At 47.9% G+C, this 19,369-nt stretch overlaps 1 protein-coding gene across 1 annotated transcript; it reads right to left on the reverse strand.

Moving 5' to 3' along the window:
• Nucleotides 1-6,393: 6,393 nt before the first annotated feature.
• On the reverse strand, nt 6,394-17,559 carry DHCR24 (24-dehydrocholesterol reductase). The gene is made up of 9 exons (XM_054398860.1): nt 17,329-17,559; nt 15,038-15,193; nt 14,462-14,567; nt 14,097-14,215; nt 13,743-14,006; nt 12,419-12,562; nt 10,442-10,639; nt 9,593-9,771; nt 6,394-6,547 (listed from the first exon to the last, which is right to left on the reverse strand). The coding sequence occupies exons 1-9, from the start codon at nt 17,557-17,559 to the stop codon at nt 6,394-6,396; spliced, it is 1,551 nt and encodes a 516-aa protein (XP_054254835.1).
• Between the last annotated feature and the right edge of the window lie 1,810 nt (nt 17,560-19,369).

Genomic DNA, 19,369 nt, shown 5'->3' on the forward strand with positions numbered 1-19,369 from the left:
GATGGTGATGGGAAGCCCACATCAGTGAGCAGATGGCAGACATGCCAGCACATGAGATGGGGTGGATGGCTGGCATGCATGCCAAGAGATAGGAAACAACTCAAGTCTTGTTCTGCAGTAATAAAACACTCTTAGGCAAAGAGCAGCCTTAATTTTCTGTTGAGTAATTAATTGTTATCCACCTTAGCCTTTATAGAAGTCACCCACTTGAGAAGGGGATGCCAGATACTGCACAACCTCCAAAGGAAGGTCTGCCAGCATGCACAGCTCATGAAACTCTGCCTTTCAAATGCTGCTTGAAGTTCATAGAGTCACAGAATTGTCAGGGTTGGAAGGGACCCCAAGGATCACCCAGTTCCAACCCCTCTGCCATGGGCAGGGACACCTCACACTACAGCAGGTTGCTCAGAGTCACATCCAGCCTGGCCTTAAAAACCTCCAGGGATGAGGCTTCTACCACCTCCCTGGGCAACGTGTTCCAGTGTCTCACCACCCTCATGAAGAATTTCTTCCTAACATCCAATCCAAATCTACCCATTTCTAGTTTTGCTTCATTCCCCCTAGTCCTATCACTCCCTGACACCCTAAAATGTCCCTCCCCAGCTTTCTTGCAGCCCCCCTTGTGGAAGGCCAGAAGAAGGTCTCCTCAGAGTCTTCTCCTCTCTAGTCTGAACAGCCCCAACTCTCTCAGTCTGTCTGCATAGCAGAGGAGCTCCAGCCCTCTGATCATCCTCATGGCCCTTCTCTGCATACATTCCAGCACCTCCAGATCCTTCTTGTGATAGGGGCTCCAGAACTGGATGCAGTACTCCAGGTGGGGGTCTCACCAGAGTGGAGAGACAATGTTTATAAGCAGCTTGGGGGAACCAGGGTGTATTTGTTGCCATCACTCCAAGTTTTGTAGGATTTTAAAACCTTGAGGCAATGGAGGAGGTGAAATGAAGAGAGCTATGTTAGTGGTAACAAGGGAGGAACATAAAAAGAGTGTGTTAACCTTTAGTGTGCTTAGAGTTAACCTCTCTGAAAGCTCCTGCTAGTCTTTGACCCAGACTGAAATAATTAAATCTAGGTGTAATTACATGCCAGTTGTGGCTGAATAAGTATGCTAATTAATCTAATTGATGGGGAAGGAAATAAAAAACAAACAGGGAGAACTGCAATGCTTGGAGGGAATCTTGATGATTGTTCTAGAGGGGCAAGCAAAGCAGGGAGGTCTCTGAAGGGAGATGCCTGAGCAGTGCTGGACCTGAGTGGAGGCTGCAGGAACAGTGTTGGGGTAACAGGAGAGGGCTGTGAAACAGCTTGGCAGGGCTGGCAAGGGGGTTTGGCAACTCAGCTGCAGCTGCAAGTAGGGCCAAGGCACTTGTCAGCCTGGATTTCAGGAGGAAGCCTGGGAGCTTCTCTCTGTGAAGAAAGCACTGGATGAGGATCCAGCAGTGGTGACCAAGGGAGGGGCAGGAGTACTTCCAGCTAAGCCTACAGAGCTGCTATGAAGGCATTTTTCAAGGGAAGAGAAGATGTGGATGTGGAACTCCTCAGGCTGAAGGAGGAACTGAATCTTCATCCTTGGCTTCTGTGGCTGCTCATTCAAAGCAGGGATTAGATTTATTAGTCTGGGGTGAGAATGGAGCAGCTCTCTGTGTCAACAGCTGTAGCACCTAAATCCAAAATGGGCCTTTGTCTTCCTTGGCCAAGTCAAGGGGTAAGAATGAGGCAAGGGGTGGGGAGAGATCAGGATAATTGGCATCATGAGGGTATGGTGGAGTTGGTGGGGCATAGTTGAAGGGCTAAGGCTAAGCTGTAAGGTCTTTGTATTGTGCAGGTGTCTTGGGGCAGAGGTAAGTGCAGCCTCACAGACTTGAAAAACATTCTCTCAAAGCTGTGTGCAGCAGCAGGGTCCTGCTCTCCCACCTACCCTGTGATGCCTCTGATCACAGAATCAGAGGATGTTAGGGGTTGGAAGGGGCCTCCAGAGATCAAGTCCAACCCCTCTGCCAGAGCAGGATCATAGAATCTAGCACAGGTCACACAGGAATGCATCCAGATGGGTCTTAAAAGTATCCAGAGGAGGAGACTCCACAACCTCTCTGGGGAGCCTGTTCCAGTGCTCTGGGACCCTCCCAGTGAGGAAGTTCCTCCTCATGTTGAGGTGGAACCTCCTGTGCTGTAGTTTACATCCATTGCCCCTTGTGCTATCCCAGGGTGCAACTGAGCAGAGCCTGCCCTTCCTTCCTGACCCCCCGCCCCCAGATATTTAGAAACATTTATTAAATCCCCTTCTTGGCCACAAGGGCACATTGCTGTCCCATGCAGAACTGGTTATCCACCAGCACTCCCAGGTTCTTCTCCCCAGGGCTGCTCTCCAGCAGATCACCTCCTAACCTGTGCTGGTGCAGTTTATTCTTCTTTCCCAGGTGTAGGACTCTGCACTTATCCTTGTTGAACCTCATTAGGTTTCTCTCTGCCCAGTTCTCAGTCTGTCCAAGTCTCACTGAATGGCTGCACAGCCTTCAGGTGTCTCAGCCAAGCCTCGCAGTTTGGTATCACGGGCAAACTTGCTGAGCAGACTCCGTCTGTCTGTCCCCTCACCAATGTCATCAGTGAAGATGTTGGACAGGACTGGACCCAGCACTGATTCCTGGGGACTCCACTAGTTACAGCTCTGCAGCTGGACTTGGCACCATTGGTCACCACTGATCTCTCATCCAGACAGCAGCTTGTAGCAACACTTGTAGCAAGGTGACCACTGGTAGCAACACACTTAAGTGCAAGAAATGATGCAGAGAAGTGCTGAAATCTAAGTAATCAGTCCTGGGTTGTATTAGAAGGGGTGTGGTATTAGAAGGGGGTGGTCAGTAGGTTGAGAGAGGTTCTCCTCCCTCTCTACTCTGCCCTGCTGAGGCCACATCTGGAATATTGTGTCCAGTTCTCGGCCCCTCAGTTCAGGAAGGACCTCAGGGAAGTGCTTGAAAGAGTCCAGCACAGAGCCACAAAAATAATTAAGGGAGTGGAACATCTTCTCTATGAGGTGAGAGTGAGGAAGCTGGGGCTCTTTAGCTTGAAGGAGGCTTAAGGGTGACCTCATTAATGTTTATAAATATGTGAAGGGTGAGTGCCAAGAGGATGGAGCCAGGCTCTGCTGGGTGATGCCCAATGACAGCACAAGGGGCAATGGTGGAAATTGAGGCAAAGGAAGTTCCATGGTGTGGTGGTTTTAAGGTTATGCCTTTAATTTTTTTTTCAGAGTTCAAGCAGAAAAGCAAAAGAATGTAAATAAATCACAATTGGATGTAAGAAAGCAAAATATTGATTATTCTGAACACTTCCATTGGAGAGATAAATATGTTTAAGAGTCAGTACTCAAAACAAAGTACAGCCTGTCTGGTGTTTTTCTGCTGGGCAATCTAGCATTTTTCTTCTGGCTTGGCTTTGGAGATAACATATTCACATACTGACCTTGAAAGCTAAGTTCTAACAACCTCTCTGCTTCTTGTTTTTCTTCTGTCTGCCAGGGGGGTCTGGAGAAGGCAGGGAAGGGGGAGGCAGAGGGACAGCTTTCCTGGTTTTGGCCAGGAGGGTTTTGTGCTGTTTCTGTTCATTGTACCTATCTGTAAATCTTGTAAATACTGTACATTTTGTATATATTCATTGCATTCCATTGCAGGCTGTAGTTGTTGCTTGTAAATACATTTGCTTCCAAACTGAGCTAGTCTGGTGGGGTTAATGTGAGAGGGAAATTTCAGCCCACCATGCTACAACACATGGGAACAGGAGGAAGAATTATTTCCCTGTGAGGGTGACAGAACACTGGAACAGGCTGCCCAGGGGGGTCATGGAGTCTCCCTCTCTGGAGATACTCAACACCTGCCTGGATGAGGTCCTGTGTGATTTGCCTGAGGTGGTCCTGCTCTGGCAGGGGGGTTGGACTGGATGATCACCAGGGGAAGTTTAGGCTGGAGGTGAGGAGAAAGTTCTTCACAGAAAGAGTGATCTGCCATTGGAATGTGCTGCCCAGGGAGATGGTGGACTCACTGTCCCTGGAGGTGCTCAAAAAAGGATTGGACGTGGCACTGGAAGCCATGGTTTAGTTAGCCATAAGGTGCTGGGTGATAGGTTGGACTTGATGATCTCTGAGGTCTTTTCCAACCTTGTTGATTCTATGATGATTCTATGCTCTCTCGAGGTGCCTTCCAGCCCCCAACATTGTGTGGTTGATTGTGTGAACTGAAAGACAGCAGGAGGGCCAGTGTGCTGGGTAGATCTTTATTTGAACAGCCTGTACAACCAAAAATGAAGAGCCACAGCCATTATGCAGGTGTGTGACAGGCACAAGGGACAGCACCCAATCACCTCAAAACAGCGTTTGCCAATAAATTAAGGAGTGGAAAAAACCAAACAAACCCAAAACCAAACCCACAAACAAACACAGTGCATACCTAAAGATCATCAGTACATAAGTGAGAGAAACATGGCCTAAGGAAAGGGATTTGCATATCCTCCAGCTCTTTAACGTTGCCCTTTCAGAGCTAACCCAACCCTCCCGTGCTCTTTGCAGGCTATCTTACCATTGCTGGGCTAAATCATAGCTTTGCCCCAGGGACAGAGAAAGGACTCCTGTGCCACTTCCCTGGCAGGGGCAGGAGGGCAGCTTACACCCCAGGAATCAGTGTTTGCCTTCCCGTGCACCCCAAAGCCTGGCAGGGTGTAGCAGACACCCCTGGATCACTGACACTGACACAGGCTCTGTGCTGGCTGCATCTCCCCTTGGCAGGCTGCTCCTGCTCCCAGGCCCTGGTTGGGGGGTTCTAAGGGGTACCTGATTTGCACACAACTTGCCCAGCACGCATCACTGAGCAACAGGCCAAGCTTCTTCTTGTCACTGCTTTATCATTGGTTTCATCTGGACTATAAACATCCATCTATCAATAAATAAAATCATTGGTTTAGCACTCATACAAAAGTCATGCCTCCCACTGGGAACCGTTGAAAAACTTCTTCCTGTTACCCAAGCCTCAAGAAAATGACTTTCTTCTCCCTCAAGATCAGTAAGGTTTCAAGTAACAATTTTTAAGTGCTGCTTGGACAAAACACAGGGTTGGTTCTGAACCATGTGGTTTTTTTTGGCTACATGGTCAAAACATTCCCACACTTCTACACTTGAAGTGACTGTGCCCTTCTCACCAGCGAGCAGCAGAAGGGAACCCAGCAGCAGTCGCTGCTGATTTCCCTCTCCAGGTGACTGAAACAGTCCTTTTACAAAGCCTATCAACCTGCTCCAGCTACAACAAAAAGCAAAAAAGGTCACTCAAGTCAGAACCAAAGCCTGTGTGTACTGAGAGTCACAACAAGAGCTCTCCTGATCGACAGCCACGTGCTCTAAATGAAGCCTCGACTTCCTCCTCTGCCCGGTCTGACACAACCCACGTCTTCCTCCAACTGAGTATTCATAAGGCACTAAAATTAAGCAACAACCAAAACCCCTCAAAGCCACCCCCGCGACCCCCAAAATTCAAATAAACAGATCCACAAGGAGTAAAAACCAAAATTAAAGCTTGGCTATAGGAAATAGCAGCAATTTCTTCAGTAGTCTGCAAAGCCAGAACATTGATATTTGGGGGGCAAACCACCCCCTCGCAATGCACCGTTAGCCAATTACAACGTACCTAAAACCTACATCCACTTAACACTTCATAACCAAAAATCAGTACAAATCTGATAGGCACAAGTAAAAAGCATTTTCCTCACCCCCCCAGTGCTCAGGTTTGAAACCGAAGCTGTCACTGTCAGGGAGGTTCAGTGCTCTGCTGAGCTGATGGCACAGTAGGACACCAGCAGCGTGGCACTGTGTGGCGCCCTACAGCCAGCGGTACCATCGCTGAGCTGACCTACAGGTTCCCCACTGGAGGAGGCAAATGGCTTTAACACCATCATTCATTTGACAATGCTTTCAGCTTTGGCACCTGTTTCTGAGCCCTCCCCACCATTTCCAACAGTCATGCTCAACACAGGTATACCATACAGCCGGTGTCACTCCAGTTGATCTTCAGCCAACCGTTTGCTGTTCTACCGCTTGGAAACAGGTGAGCTCACGTCCCTACATCAGATACAAAGGCTAGCACTTGAGATCTGTTAGAAACAATCACTTCTGAGTTTGGAAAATGGGGTTTAAAACATCCAAAGAAATATGGAAAATGGGGTTTAAAACATCCAAGGAAATACTAAACATAAAAAGTATAAAGCAGGAATTCATATCTTCAAACATCGACAGGAAGGAGCTTATTTGGAGAGCAATAAAGCTTTTTTTGTTTGTTTGTTTGTTGTTTTAAAGGGTATATATTGACTAGCTATAGGTAAATTCATCTTTCCCTGATTGCTTGATTAGGTTACCCAAGCTCAGTGCCTTGCAGCTTTGCAGATTTTGTCATACACTTCTGGAAAGGCATCCTTGCAATTCATCTCATCCCTCAGCTTGTGGTATAAGGAACCATCAAACATATCCCAGAACTCCTCCCGGGTCATATAGCAATCTGCATACAGCATCTGGAAACTGGAGAGGAGAAACAAAAGAGACAGATTCAGTAGTAATTGTGCCACAAGACCTGGAACAGAACACCAACATTCAGGGTAAGGCATGAATACAGCAAATACTCAACCTCTAGGTGATCCTGCTTTGGCAGGGGGGTTGAACTGGATGATCTCTGGAGGTCCCTTCCAATCCCTACCATTCTGAACCACAAACCCCACCAAAAATGCTTTTTGAGAAGCAGCAAATGCCAGCTGCTCACATGGACTATGCTGGCACACACACAAACTCTCCTATTTTCTGGATTTTACATTACCATCATTTCTTTTCCCAAGAGGAAACGCTCTGTAATGGTGAAAAGAGCAGAATACTGCTACGGTTGTTGAGGTGAAGGGGAAGGTGGGATAAGAAAGCAATTAAAATTGCTTGTTTTTAAAATATAGCTCAGAACACTTCTGTAGTCACCAATATATTGATTCCTTTGTTAGTTTCTGCCACTGCAAAGGGAAAAGGGCTCAAAAAATTTCTGTGTAGAGAGTGGTTCATGCTTAGAAGAGCAATGGCTTGAAATTGGAGGAGACTTAGATTGGCTGTTCTGCATTATGAGGGTGGTTGCCCAGGATGGTAGTTGAAGCCCTATCCTCAACTGATCTGAGCAACCTGATCTAGTGGAGAATGTCCCTCCTGACTGCAGGGGAGGTTGAACTAGACCTCTGGAGGTCCCTTCCAACCCAAACCATTCTAAGATTCTGTGATCCTAACCATGTGCAGCCAGATCTGTCAACTTGTGTTCCAACAAGTGGTGTTCTCAGCAACTCAGTCTAGAGAGAACTTCAAAAGCTGCTCCAAATGAAAAGTATGGCCCCTTTGCACCAAAACTCACCCATAACCTAAACTTTCCTCACCCAATACTTTCTCAGCTGTTTCTGAAGGTCTGCTTTTCCTTTTTTTGCTGCAAAACCTTTTAATTCCAGCTTCCAATAAAACCCCCTATTTTTTCAGCTTGTTTTATGATCCATGGAGGTACAGTCATGGCATCTTGTGTCAGCCTGTGTTACAAAATGCTCTCCCAGCAGATATAACAACACATTCTTTGATCTCTTAAGGTTTCTTTAAACTGGGGTTGAGAATATAACTGGGAAGGCAAAAGACTGCCAAATCAGATCAGGCTGAGAAGATAAATTTATAGTGTAAATGAAGCACAGTGTGACAAAGGTCACACAATCACAGAATTTTAGGGGTTGGAAGGGACCTCGAAAGATCATCCAGTCCAAGCCCCCCGATGGAAAAGGCTCACCCAGGGCAGGTCACACAGGAACACATCCAGATTTTGAATGTCTCCAGAGGAGACTTCACAATTTCTCTGGGCAGCCTGTTCCAGGACTCTGGCACCCTCACAGGGAAAAACTTTTTCCTTCTGTTCCTCTGCTCCAGCTTGCACCCATTGCCCCTTGTCCTATCATTGGACATCCCTGGGCAGAGCCTGGCTCCATCCTCCTGACAACTGCCCTGCACATCTTCATAAACACGAATGAGGTCACCCCTCATGCTCCTTTTCTTCAAGCAGAGCCCCAGCTCCCTCAGCCTTTCCTCAGCAGGGAGATGCTCCTCTCCCTTCAGCATCTTTGTGGCTCTGCGCTGGATTTTTTCAAGCAGTTCCCGGCACTGGACACAACATTCTTGATGCAGCCTCACCAGGGCCGAGCAGAGGGGCAAAAGAACCTCTCTGAACCTACTCACCACAGCCCTTCTAACCCACCCCAGGCTGCCACTGGGCTTCCTGGACACGAGGGCACATTGCTGGCTCAAGGCCCGTTCCCAACAAGCACTGAAACCTGTCTTTAGCTGTGCAATCTTCCTCACGTTTGCATTCCACGCTCTGAAACGCAGCTGGCATCAGAGCACAGCAGTAAAACACAAACTCTTGCATAAAGCTCTGCTGTTGTATCTGATTACAAAACTCCACTGCTCATTTCCCAGTGATAGGTAAAGAGGAGACAAAACTGTATTGGTAAAGAGCTGTAATTAAAAGCTTAATCAAAATAAAAGCTTAGAACTACGTTTGAGTTGCTTTGTTCTCCGGCAGACCCTTTATTGCAACTGAAGTCACTCAGCACTCTTCCAAATCATCTTGAAGTAGCCTCACCATGGCTGCTCAGCCACATGGGATATAGTGACTGTTAGACTGAGAAGTAGGTCAAATCAGCAATGTGGATAAATCATACTGATGGTGTAAAAATACTCTGTAGTTGTTTTTTGTTCCTGAGAAACAAGCCTCTGACTGCTTCTCCAGTGACACTACTACAGCAAATGAGGCTGGCACGAGTCTGTGACAGATGGTGGGCACAGAGCTGACGCCTACCACGGTCCTATGTGATAGGAATTGGGGCAGGGAAAAGGAAGCACAAGTTGTGAGGGAGGGAAGGCTGCCACCAGCACAGAGGGACTGCAGGGGAGAGCCAAGGCTGGCCTCCCTCTGCAAGGATAGGGCAAGGCTGTGGCACAATGCTGCAAGGACTGCGGAGAGCAGAACAATCCCAAGGGCAGGAGGGGAGGCTGTCCAGACCGTATCAAGCCTGTGGGATTTCTGGAGGGACTGTGGAATGCTTGGTTTGCCCCTGATCTAAACTGTTTTGGAACAAGGCAGCTGCAGTGTGCAAGCTGGGTGGCTGCCCTCCTGAGTACTCTGCTAGCCAGCCTTGCTGAGAGCAGTCACTGACTCACACCTACACCCACCAGGGGCTTTCTGCACCTGGCAGCATGCATTTTGTTGCAGCAGAGACTCCACTCCCAAAGCTGAAAGGACACAGAGGTGATCTGAAGCTACCTAGCTCCCAGTTCCACTGCAGGAACTTCAGCCACACTTCTCACTTGTTTGGTTTTGCAATCAAATAGCAAGAGTGAAATCACGCTTGAAAGTCAAATTAGGAATTAAAAGTTAGTTTTCAGCTACTGTAGTTGCTAAATGATTGCAATATTAAAGTTCTGTGGGATTAAACAACTGCAATTAAACCACACAGGTGTAAATTCTATGGCATTACTCCTGTTCTAAGGAGTGGGAATACTTACCCATGCATGCTTCTTACAAACTTCTCCATCTGCCTCATTGAAGCCCTGGCTTCAAACTGTTTCCTTTTGGGCTCTCCATAAGCTCCTACATCCACGTAGAGTTCTGTTTCATCTCCTTTTGGATGGACCATACCAGGATTATTAGGCAATATGAAAGGACATAACCAGAGAGGGTACACCTGCAAGGAAAACACTTGATCACTTATGTTTAACAAGACAGTCCTTTGAGCTATCTCTTAGTAAGATGACAAAGTGAAGATCTAAGAGGATTTCTTCACTGTTTGGGACTGCGATCTGCTGCACTTTCTACTGACAGTAACACTGACAGATTGAGATGCTCAGAATGTGTGCTGTGTCCTCCTAGAATTACATCTCCTCCCCCTCAAATAGTTGAAATAAAAGAAAAGTCCCTAATCCCAAAGCAACAACTGAATACACACTAGGAGTAAAATCAGAAAAAGAAGTTTTCTTTTCCAGGTCAGTCCAAAATGGAAATCACGAACTTTGTACTTCTTACAGCAACTACAATAAATTCAGAAAGAAAACCAAGAAAGGGAAATTAATTCCCACAGTTTGGAATCAGTTCAGGATTTACTAAGTGGAAAAAAAAAAACTTGCACAAGTGTTGGGCTTCTGCTGAAGTTTGAATCACTTTGAATTCTTTTTTTTGTTTTCAGAAAGCTGTGCTCCTTGTTTTTTTTTCTGCAGCCCTGCACCACAGAGCCACAAAGCAGAGCAGTGCCCACGATACAACAATGACCTTTTACACAGGCAGGTTATTAAGCCTTAAGATCAACAGCCACAGCTCTCACCACACAAGAGTGTTTTAATTTAAGAGCATGTTCTTACATGAAGGTCATCGTGGAAGGTTTGGATGGATTTCTCCAGGCTCTTCATGGGCACCAGCATGTCCTGAACGACGTGGTGCTGCTCGTACAGCTTCCGGATGGCTTCCCCTTGGGTGAGCTTTAACAGAGAGATTTTGGGAGGAACCATCCAGCCAAACAGGTAACGGAAAACAGGGTTATTGCCAAAAGGAATGATGTCCTGTGAAGAAGGAAGAAAAAACAGTGGGGCTTAGGAGCATGTAAGAGAGCCAAAAGGCAACACTTCCAGATGCTCAGAGCAGCATTAAGTCAGATTTTCAATGACGTTAACTGCTGATGTTTTTGCTAAACAAAGATGAGCCAAGGGCTGGAGTACCTCTGCCATGAGAGTGCTAAGGGAGCTGGAGTTGCTCAGCCTGGGGAAGAAGATTCCCAAGGGGACCTTAGAACTGCCTTCCAGTACCTGAAGGGATCCTACAGGAAAGGTTGGAGAGGGACTCTTCATGAGGATGTCTAGAGACAGGACAAGGGGGAATGGTTTGAAGCTGAGGGAGAGCAGGGTTAGACTGGATCTGAGGAAAAAGTTTTTCAGTAGGAAGGTGGTGAGACTCTGGAATAGGCTGCCCAGGGAGGTTATGGATATCTCTTCCCTCAGAGTGTTCAAGGCCAGGTTGGATGAGGCCTTGAGCAGCTGAGTCAAGTTGAGAGGTGTCCCTGCCATGGGTGCAGCAGATGATCTCTGAGGTTCTTTCCCTGGGAGCTGAAAGAACCCAGTATCTCACTCCAGAAATTCAAAATGGAGAAATAGGGATCTGTCAGAATGCCAATAAAATTTTATGTAAAGGCACATCACAGTGAATACATTTATGAAATTCAAAGTAATGACCTTCCTGCATAATTACTGTTGTTGAGTTTAGGCAGGGCAAACTTTCAGCCAGTTTCACATTCATGCTATTTTCCCATTGCCTGTCTTTGGCAATCACTTTAATAGCTATAAAAGCTTAACATTACAATATGTACTTAAGGTTTACATTCAGAAAAGCAATAAAAAGGAAATCAGGAGATTATGATCTAATGCCTTATATGTGATGATCTTAAAGGGCTTTCCCAGCCTCAGTGATTCTATGTCTGTATGTAAAGAAGTGCATTTGGATTTGTTTTGCCCAAATGAAGGATTTTTCAATTCCCCATAAACTTCATTCTTTATATAGGCTGGGCAGTGACTGGCTGGAGAGCAGCCCTGAGGCGCGGGACTTGAGGTGCTAGTGGATGAGAAGCTCAGCATGAGCCAGCAGTGTTCACTGTCAGCCCAAAGAGCCAACCGGATCCTGAGTTGCATCAAGAGAAGTGTGGCCAGCAGGGTGAGGGAGGTGATTCTCCCCCTCTGCTCCACTCTGGTGAGACCCCACCTGGAGTGCTGCATCCAGTTCTGGAGCCCCTGTCACAAGAAGGATTTGGAGGTGCTGGAATGTGTCCAGAGAAGGGCCACAAGGATGAGAGCTCCTCTGCAATAGGGCAGAATGAGAGAGTTGGGGCTGTTCAGTCTGGAGAGGAGAAAGCTCTGAGGAGACCTTCTTGTGGCCTTCCAGTATCTGAAGGGGGCTACAAGAAAGCTGGTGAGGGACTTTTTAGGGTGTCAGGTAGTGATGGCACTGGGGGGAATGGAGACAAAACAGCAGTGGGTAGATTCAGATTGAATGTTAGGAAGAAATTCTTTCCCATGAGGATGGTGGAACCCTGGAACAGGTGGTAGAAGCCTCATCCCTGAAGATTTTTAAGGCTCTGAGCAACCTGCTGTAGTGTGAGGTGTCCCTGCCCATGGCAGGGCCCATGGAACTGGATGAACCTCGAGGTCCCTTCCAACCCTAACAATTCTATGATTTATTCCTGCCAGGAAAGACAGCTGTGTGGCCATGGGAAGGAGGAACACTGTGCCCACACTGGGAGAGAACAGAGCTTCTTCCTGCAGTTGTTATTTTAGTCTTGGAACTGGTCTTACCTGGAGTTCCCAGAAGATACTGCGTGTGTGCCTGTGGTAGTAATGCCTGGAGGGAATGTACTCTGTTCCAGTCCTGTCCTCCTTCAAATACTGCTCCACATGCTTGAAGAACCATGGCTTGTAGTAGTTACCAATTCTGTTTATCTACAATAAAACGTGCACTCATTAGCAGACACCACCACAGGGAACAGTTACACCTCAAGGCAACACTGAGTACGTCCCCAAACTCCTTTACTGTGAAGTCAATCTTGTACCTGCTGTGACAGTTTGAATGAGGCTGTCACAAGAGACCCAGGGATCCTTCATTCCTCCACACAAATGGCTCCTCCTTACCTTGTTTGCTGTTTCACTTTAATTTAAGTAAGGCTTGCAAGGCTTGCCTGTTACCACATACCAAGAATGTGACAGAACTGGATTCCTAAAAATACCAAGCTCTCACCTCATCATTCAAAGCCTCATGGCTGAGGAGAAACATTCAGGTTGAGGGCTTCAGTGAACAGGCAGCCTGTCCCTGATGTGTTTTACAGATACAAACTGTATTAAAAGCCTGCTGGAGGAAGAGCTTCTCTGAATAACTAACTGCAGTGTAAGAGCTCCTCTGAATAACTACAGTGTAAGAGCTCCCCTGAATAACTAACTGCAGTGTAAGAGCTCTTCTGAATAACTAACTGCAGTGTAAGAGCTCCTCTGAATAACTAACTGCAGTGTAAGAGCTCCTCTGAATAACTGCAGTGTAAAAGCTCCTCTTAACTGCAGTGTAAGAGCTCCTCTGAATAATTAACTGCAGTGTATGAGCTCCTCTGGATAACTGCACTGTAAACCAGCATTGTTCTGTGTATGAAGGAAGTGACTTCTCTTCCTCCATAGGTACTGCAGTGAAACAGGTTGGAGGGAGGTGGTGTAAGCCTGATCCCTGGAAGCTTTTAAGGTCAGGCTGGATGTGGCTCTGAGCAACCTGATGTAGTGTGAGGTGTCTGTGCCCATGACAGGGGGGTTGGAACTGGATGATCCTTGAGGTCCCTTCCAACCCTAACAATTCTATGATTCTATTTCTCTGAAAAGGCTGTAGGCTAATTATTGGCTGTAATAATGAAATCAGTGGGTCATTGCTCCTTGATTGGAGAGATTTACAGTACAGACTCTGCTGTAGTAGCAAAGAGCTGTAAGTTAAAACATTCTGTTGGGCAAATCTAACTTTTAATCCCATGGTTAAGAGATTCTTCCAATCTTACAATGATTCTGTTTTTTTACTGGCATGTAATACAGCTTTAGTTGAACCTTGGGGGTTATTTTTTTACTTGGTGATTAACTTCCCTTTAGTTACCTTGCTTTGCTCAGCTTCATCAGTCAAGACTCCTGTCATGATGACTGCTTCCTCCAAAGAATACACGAGTCCTTCCACAAAACTATTCTCCTTTTTCTTAGACTCTTCAGTAAACTTTTCACAAATCTTCTGCAGTCCTCTCACAGGCTGGTAATGTAATCTGACATATTTCTTGGCAGGAATCATTTTTATTTCTGCTGCAACCAGGAAACCCAGAGTACCACAAGACCAAGGCACTGCATAAAATAGGTCTGAATTTTCAGTCTGCAAAAAGTATGTCATACTCAATCATATATCCATACTGGTAACTGTCAACCACATTGTAAATGATAGCAAAATAACATTTTGTCTTACTGGTGAGCATCTCACAAGGCTTCCATCAGCAAGAACAATTTCATAGGCCACACAGGTGTGTTGAAAAAGTCCATAGATATGGGATGAAGACTCGATGCCAGTCCCCATGATCAGGCCACCTATCAAGAGAGCACAAAACAAATCAAATGCAACATCCTCTAAAGTGAAGGTGGTTTATGGGAACAAAGCCTCCTCTTTTAAGCCTGACTTTTAAATCTATTTAAAAAACCCCAAACAAACCAGGAAGTGCTTACAACATAAATACCGCAAGAGGCCTTAAGGTTCCATTTCTGGGACCTTGGAAATAATGCAACATGTTACTGCTGCACAACAACCAGGGAGTCTCTTGTCATCATGACCCTTACCAACTGTTAGATCATCAAGCTCTGGCACCACAGGAATAGTCCAGCCCATAGGGTTCAGGTAGGCAGTCAGCTGGCCCATGGTCACCAAAGGTTCCACACGAACAACCTAGAAAGCAAAGAAAGCAAATTCCCACATCCCCCCACCACGAAAACATTAATTAAGTGTTCAGCATTAACCATGACAGAATATGGCTGTCTTGAACTTCCATCTGTTATCAGAATTTGGAGACTTACTTTCCTAAGAGCACCACTAAAAATAGTTGAAACTATTTAGTGATTCCTCCTCTGCCTCAACATCTTGTTGCTCAGTCCCCCGTACCATAAATCAATCTGCTCTTTTAGGCTCCAGCACAGAAAAGCTAAGCAACTCCATATGCTGTGTTTTTGGGATAGAATGATCCGAGCACAGGTTGGGAAACCTGAAATTTGGTGAGCCTACAGCTACACAAACCCTTTGTTCTTTATGGAATCTCATCTCCTCTTCAGCTATACATACAGTTTAACAAACAAACAAACAAACAACAAAACAAAGCTGTAAGCATCATTATCATGAAAGCTTTCTGATGAATTTGTTACCTGTCTTTCTCTGTCCACATCCAGAACATCCATTAAGTTGATCATGATGTTCTTGTGAGTCTTTTTGTACTTGCCAACTCGCAGGGACACAGTCAGCCAGCCAGGCCTGCCAGTGCACATGTACCTTTTGCTGCCTTCTTTCTTCCATTCCCGAACCTGCCGAAAGGGAACGACTGAACTGCTGCTGTAAGGCACACACATGTCCTCAGTAACGCACCAGAAACGTCTTTCCCTCACTGGAAAAGTGTTCAGAAATGCTGTTAACTGCTCTACATGCATGTTACCTCATGCATGTTTAGGAACAAGCTCTTTACCTTAGGAACAAGTTCTTTATCACAAGGGTAGTAGAACACTGGAACAGGTTGCCCAGGGAGGTGGTTGGGGCCCCATCCCTGGAGATATTCAAGGTGAGGCTCAACAGGGCTCTGGGCAACCTGGTCTAGTGGAGGATGTCCCTGCTGACAGAGGGGGTTGGACTGGATGACCTTTGGAGGTCCCTTCCAACAGACCATTCACAGGATCACAGGATGTTAGGGGTTGGAAGGGACCTCCAGAGATCTTCCAGTTCAACCTCCCTGCCAGAGCACGACCATAGAATCTAGCACAGGTCACACAGGAACACATCCAGACAGGGATTCTCTGGACAGCCTGTTCCAGTGCTCTGGGACCCTTGAGATGGGACCTTCCTGTGCTGTAGTTTACATCCATTGCCCCTTGTCCTGTCACAGGGCACAAGTGAGCAGAGGCTGTCCCTTCCTTCCTGACACCCAGCCCTCAGATATTTATAGACATTTATTAAATCCCCTCTCAGTCTTCTCCTCTTCAGACTAAACAGCCCCAGGTCTCTCACCCTCTCCTCATCAGGCAGTGCTCCAGTCTCTTCATCATCCTTGAAGCCCTCTGTTGGACTTTCTCAAGTAGATCCCTGTCCCTCTTGAACTGGAGAGCCCAGCACTGGAAGCAATATTCCATGTGAGGTCTCACTAGGGCAGAGTAGGGGGGGAGGAGAATCTCCTTTAAATCATTCTATGATTCTACCTGCCAGTAAGAAAGTCTGGATGTCTCTGAGTAGTGACACTTTGGAAGTCTCTCTGCAGAGCTCTGAACTTCTAAATGAAATATAACCAGGATTCAGTTATGTAGAGGAAGCATTTCTAATAACCTGTAGCTTTTGGGGTTTTTTGTTTGTTGGGAGATGGGATTCAGAAAACTACAATGAAAGTTTAAAAAATACACAGGAAAACCTATACTCTAAGGGAGGTACTAGCACTGGCACAAATAATCTCAGTTCTGTGAAGGTTAATCATAGAATATATCTGGCTGGAAGAGACCTCCAAGATCATCTAGCACTAAAAGGCCAACACTAAATGATGTCCCTAAGGGCCAGGTCCACATGAATGCAATCTCTCCTCCTAAATACACAAAAAAAAAAAAAAAAAAAAAAAAAAAAAAAAAAAAAAAAAAAAAAAAAAATCTGAGCCTGCAAATGAATGGGCAAAGAGAGAAAAGTGGAGAAGGAAAATGTGTAAGCCACAATTTTGCAAAGCCACAGTGATTGATACTCAGGGAACAAATGTCAGCTGTGTTTTCTTCAAAGCTCAATTGCTGCTACAGCTGGCGATAAAAACCCTGCCTCAAACCCTCCAGTAGCTCTGTGCACACCAATATCCATCTGCATCTGCAATGAACATGAGAGCCAAGCAAGAAAACAGCAGCAGACATGACAGATACCAGAGAGCGCAGAAGCGCTATAGACAGCTGCTTTTCTGTGGGGGATGAAAAGTTTTCGCTCCCCTTCGATCATCTCTCGGCACTAACAACGCAAAGGGTATCAAAAGGCGGTATTAAGGCAACCGTTCAAAGACTGACACTGGGACGTAACACAGGTGCACAGGACCTGTGCCTGGGCCGTGTGGGGGCACAGGGTGCTCCTCAGCCCACCTTCTGAGGCTGTCACGGCGGCGGCAGCGGGACAGCTGCAGCCGGACTCGCCAGCTGTTAACGCCGCAACTTCGAGAGGAGTTTCAGACCGGAAAAATACACCCCACGGGGACAGAAACGCCCGCTGCCTTTTAGCCGCTTGCCTCTTCCCGCTCCGGATGCCACGGCCGGGTTTCCCACCGGGGGAGGCAGTGGGAAGAGGGGAGGGTGCCGCGCCGCGCCGCCAGCTCCCGGAGCAGCGCCGGCCTGCGGGGACACAAACGAGGGGAACGGGGGACGAGTTCCCCTTCCGCCGAACCGCCCCCCATGGCCGGGAACAGGAGGGGCGCGTGTCTCCGCCGGGGCCTCACCTGCGCCTGGATGTTGCGGACGCGCTGGCCGTGCTGCCGCGGGGCGCTGTGCAGGCGCCAGACGGCCCAGGCGCGCAGCTGGTAGTAGACGTCAAAGAGGATGGAAAGCGGCATGAGGAAGAAGCAGACGAAGACCCAGCGGTGGTGCACCAGCACGGCCTCCAGCCCCCGGTGCCGTACCCATAGCAGCAGCAGCAGCAGCCCCACCACCAGCGACCACACCGGCGACATGGCGACCGCCGTCTCCCCGCGCTTCCTCACGGCCGCCGGGACCTCGCCATGCCGCGCCCGCCGCTCGCGCGCTCGCCGCCCGGCCACGCCCCTCCCCCTGCGCGCCCACCCCCATTGGCCGCCGCCGTGAGGCGAGGGGAGGAGAGCGACCAATGAGACAGCTCCGGGGAGATCGGACCAGGCGCTGAGGGCTCCGATTGGCTCCCCGCCGCGAGCCCCGCTCTCCCCTCATTGCCGCGGCCGCTGGCCCCCGCCCGGGTCGTGGCCCCCGCCGGGGTGTCACCCCCATGGGCGGCAGGAGGAGACTCGGCCCGGGGAACCTTTGGAATTCCTGGGCAGGGCTGGGATCGGGCCCAGGCAACGGTCAAAGCTCCCGGTCAGGACTGGGACAGGGCCTGGGGAATTGTCACATTCCCGGCCGGGGCTGGGAACAGGGCTCGGGGCACGGTCAGATCCCTCACCAGGTCATGAGGTGGGGGATGAGCCCTGAGGCAGAGGTGACCTCCAGAGTCATGGCTGGGGACAGGCCCTTAACGGCTCTGTTGGAAGTGCTGTACTGGCCAGTGTCCCCTGGGCAAGGAGCTGTGCCCTGGTGCCTTTGGGCTGGAGGGTAGGAGCAAAACTCCTCCGCATGCCTCCCTTGTGCATCGTGATGGAGGTGTTTTAGGTACCAGTGATCCTAGCAGCATAGGTGTGTCCCAACAGCAAGTCATAAGCGCCGTGCAGGCCACTTTCTGGAAGGAAGAAAGAGACAACCCTCTCCAAATCACGGCTTGCTCTCTAAAACCCTGGCAGGAAATTCCTCTCCACGATGGAACAGTCCAAGGGAAGTTCCTAAGGGTCTGTGAGGAAGATAAAGGCTTTCTTTAAGCTAAAATGTGTCCCTCAAGAGGTTAGCTGTTTGAGAGGACGGTGGCAGAGGTGCCTCACAGGGCAGTGAGAACCCGAGGGACCCCAGAGGGGCAGAGACCTGCCCCAGCACTGCCGGGCTCACGGAGGAGTGTGGTGTCCAGGGGAGGATCCAGCACAGTGATGTAGCACACTAAGGAGTCAGGTGGTGCCTGTGGTAGTTTTAAGTTATGCCTTTAAAAAAATTTTTCCCAGATCTTGGACAGAAAGTGGTAGAACGTAAATAAATCACTGTTGGGTGTAAAAAGGAAAAGAATGATAGTTCTAAACAATCTCATTGGAGAAGTGTCTACCATAAGATTTAGTTTGCAAAACAATCTTTCTCTCTTTTCGCTTCTTTGGCTCTGGCTGATGCTTCTTCTGGCTCTACTGACCTTGGCTGCACTGCTTTGTTGTGACTGGTATTAATAACAACTTTCATGCTCTGTCTCTTGTCCTTTTTGTGTACAGGGGGTAGGCAGAGAAAGCAGAAGAGGGAGAAGCTGTTGCAGCTCCCCTGGTCTTTGGCCAGGAGGGTTCTTGTGCTGTTTATTAAATACCTGTAAATATTTGTAAATCCTGTACGTTTTGTACATATTAATTGCATTCCATTGTAGGTTGTAGTTTTGCTTGTAGATACAGCTTCCATTTGCTTCCAGCTGAGCTGGTCTGGCAAAATTTAATGTTGGGGCAGGGGGTGGGGGTGCGAATTTTCAACCCACCAGGGTGCCTCTTCCTCTTTGTCAGCAAGACAGATACTTTTGCCTTTAGCAGCCACAGGAGACACTTGGGAACACCAGACTGGGAGGAGCCGCTGCCTCAAGGTCCGGAACTCAGCTATGACAGGCAGCCACACCTTGTAATCTCCTTCTGACAACTTGGAGGCTTTGGTTTGAACCCTGTTTGCTGTTTGTCCCACTGC

This window comes from Indicator indicator, unplaced genomic scaffold, assembly GCF_027791375.1.
Source record: "Indicator indicator isolate 239-I01 unplaced genomic scaffold, UM_Iind_1.1 iindUn_scaffold_151, whole genome shotgun sequence".
Taxonomy (NCBI): domain Eukaryota; kingdom Metazoa; phylum Chordata; class Aves; order Piciformes; family Indicatoridae; genus Indicator; species Indicator indicator.

Bases quoted from the DNA above. Each gene is read 5' to 3' on its own strand.
- DHCR24 (XM_054398860.1), bottom strand. From the start codon at position 17,559: ATGTCGCCGGTGTGGTCGCTGGTGGTGGGGCTGCTGCTGCTGCTGCTA. The intron at 15,194-17,328 runs GTGAGGCCCCGG...CCCTTTCGGCAG, and splicing joins TCCGCAACATCCAGGCGCAG to GTTCGGGAATGGAAGAAAGA. The intron at 14,216-14,461 runs GTAAGGGTCATG...CTCTCTTGATAG, and splicing joins GCTTGATGATCTAACAGTTG to GTGGCCTGATCATGGGGACT.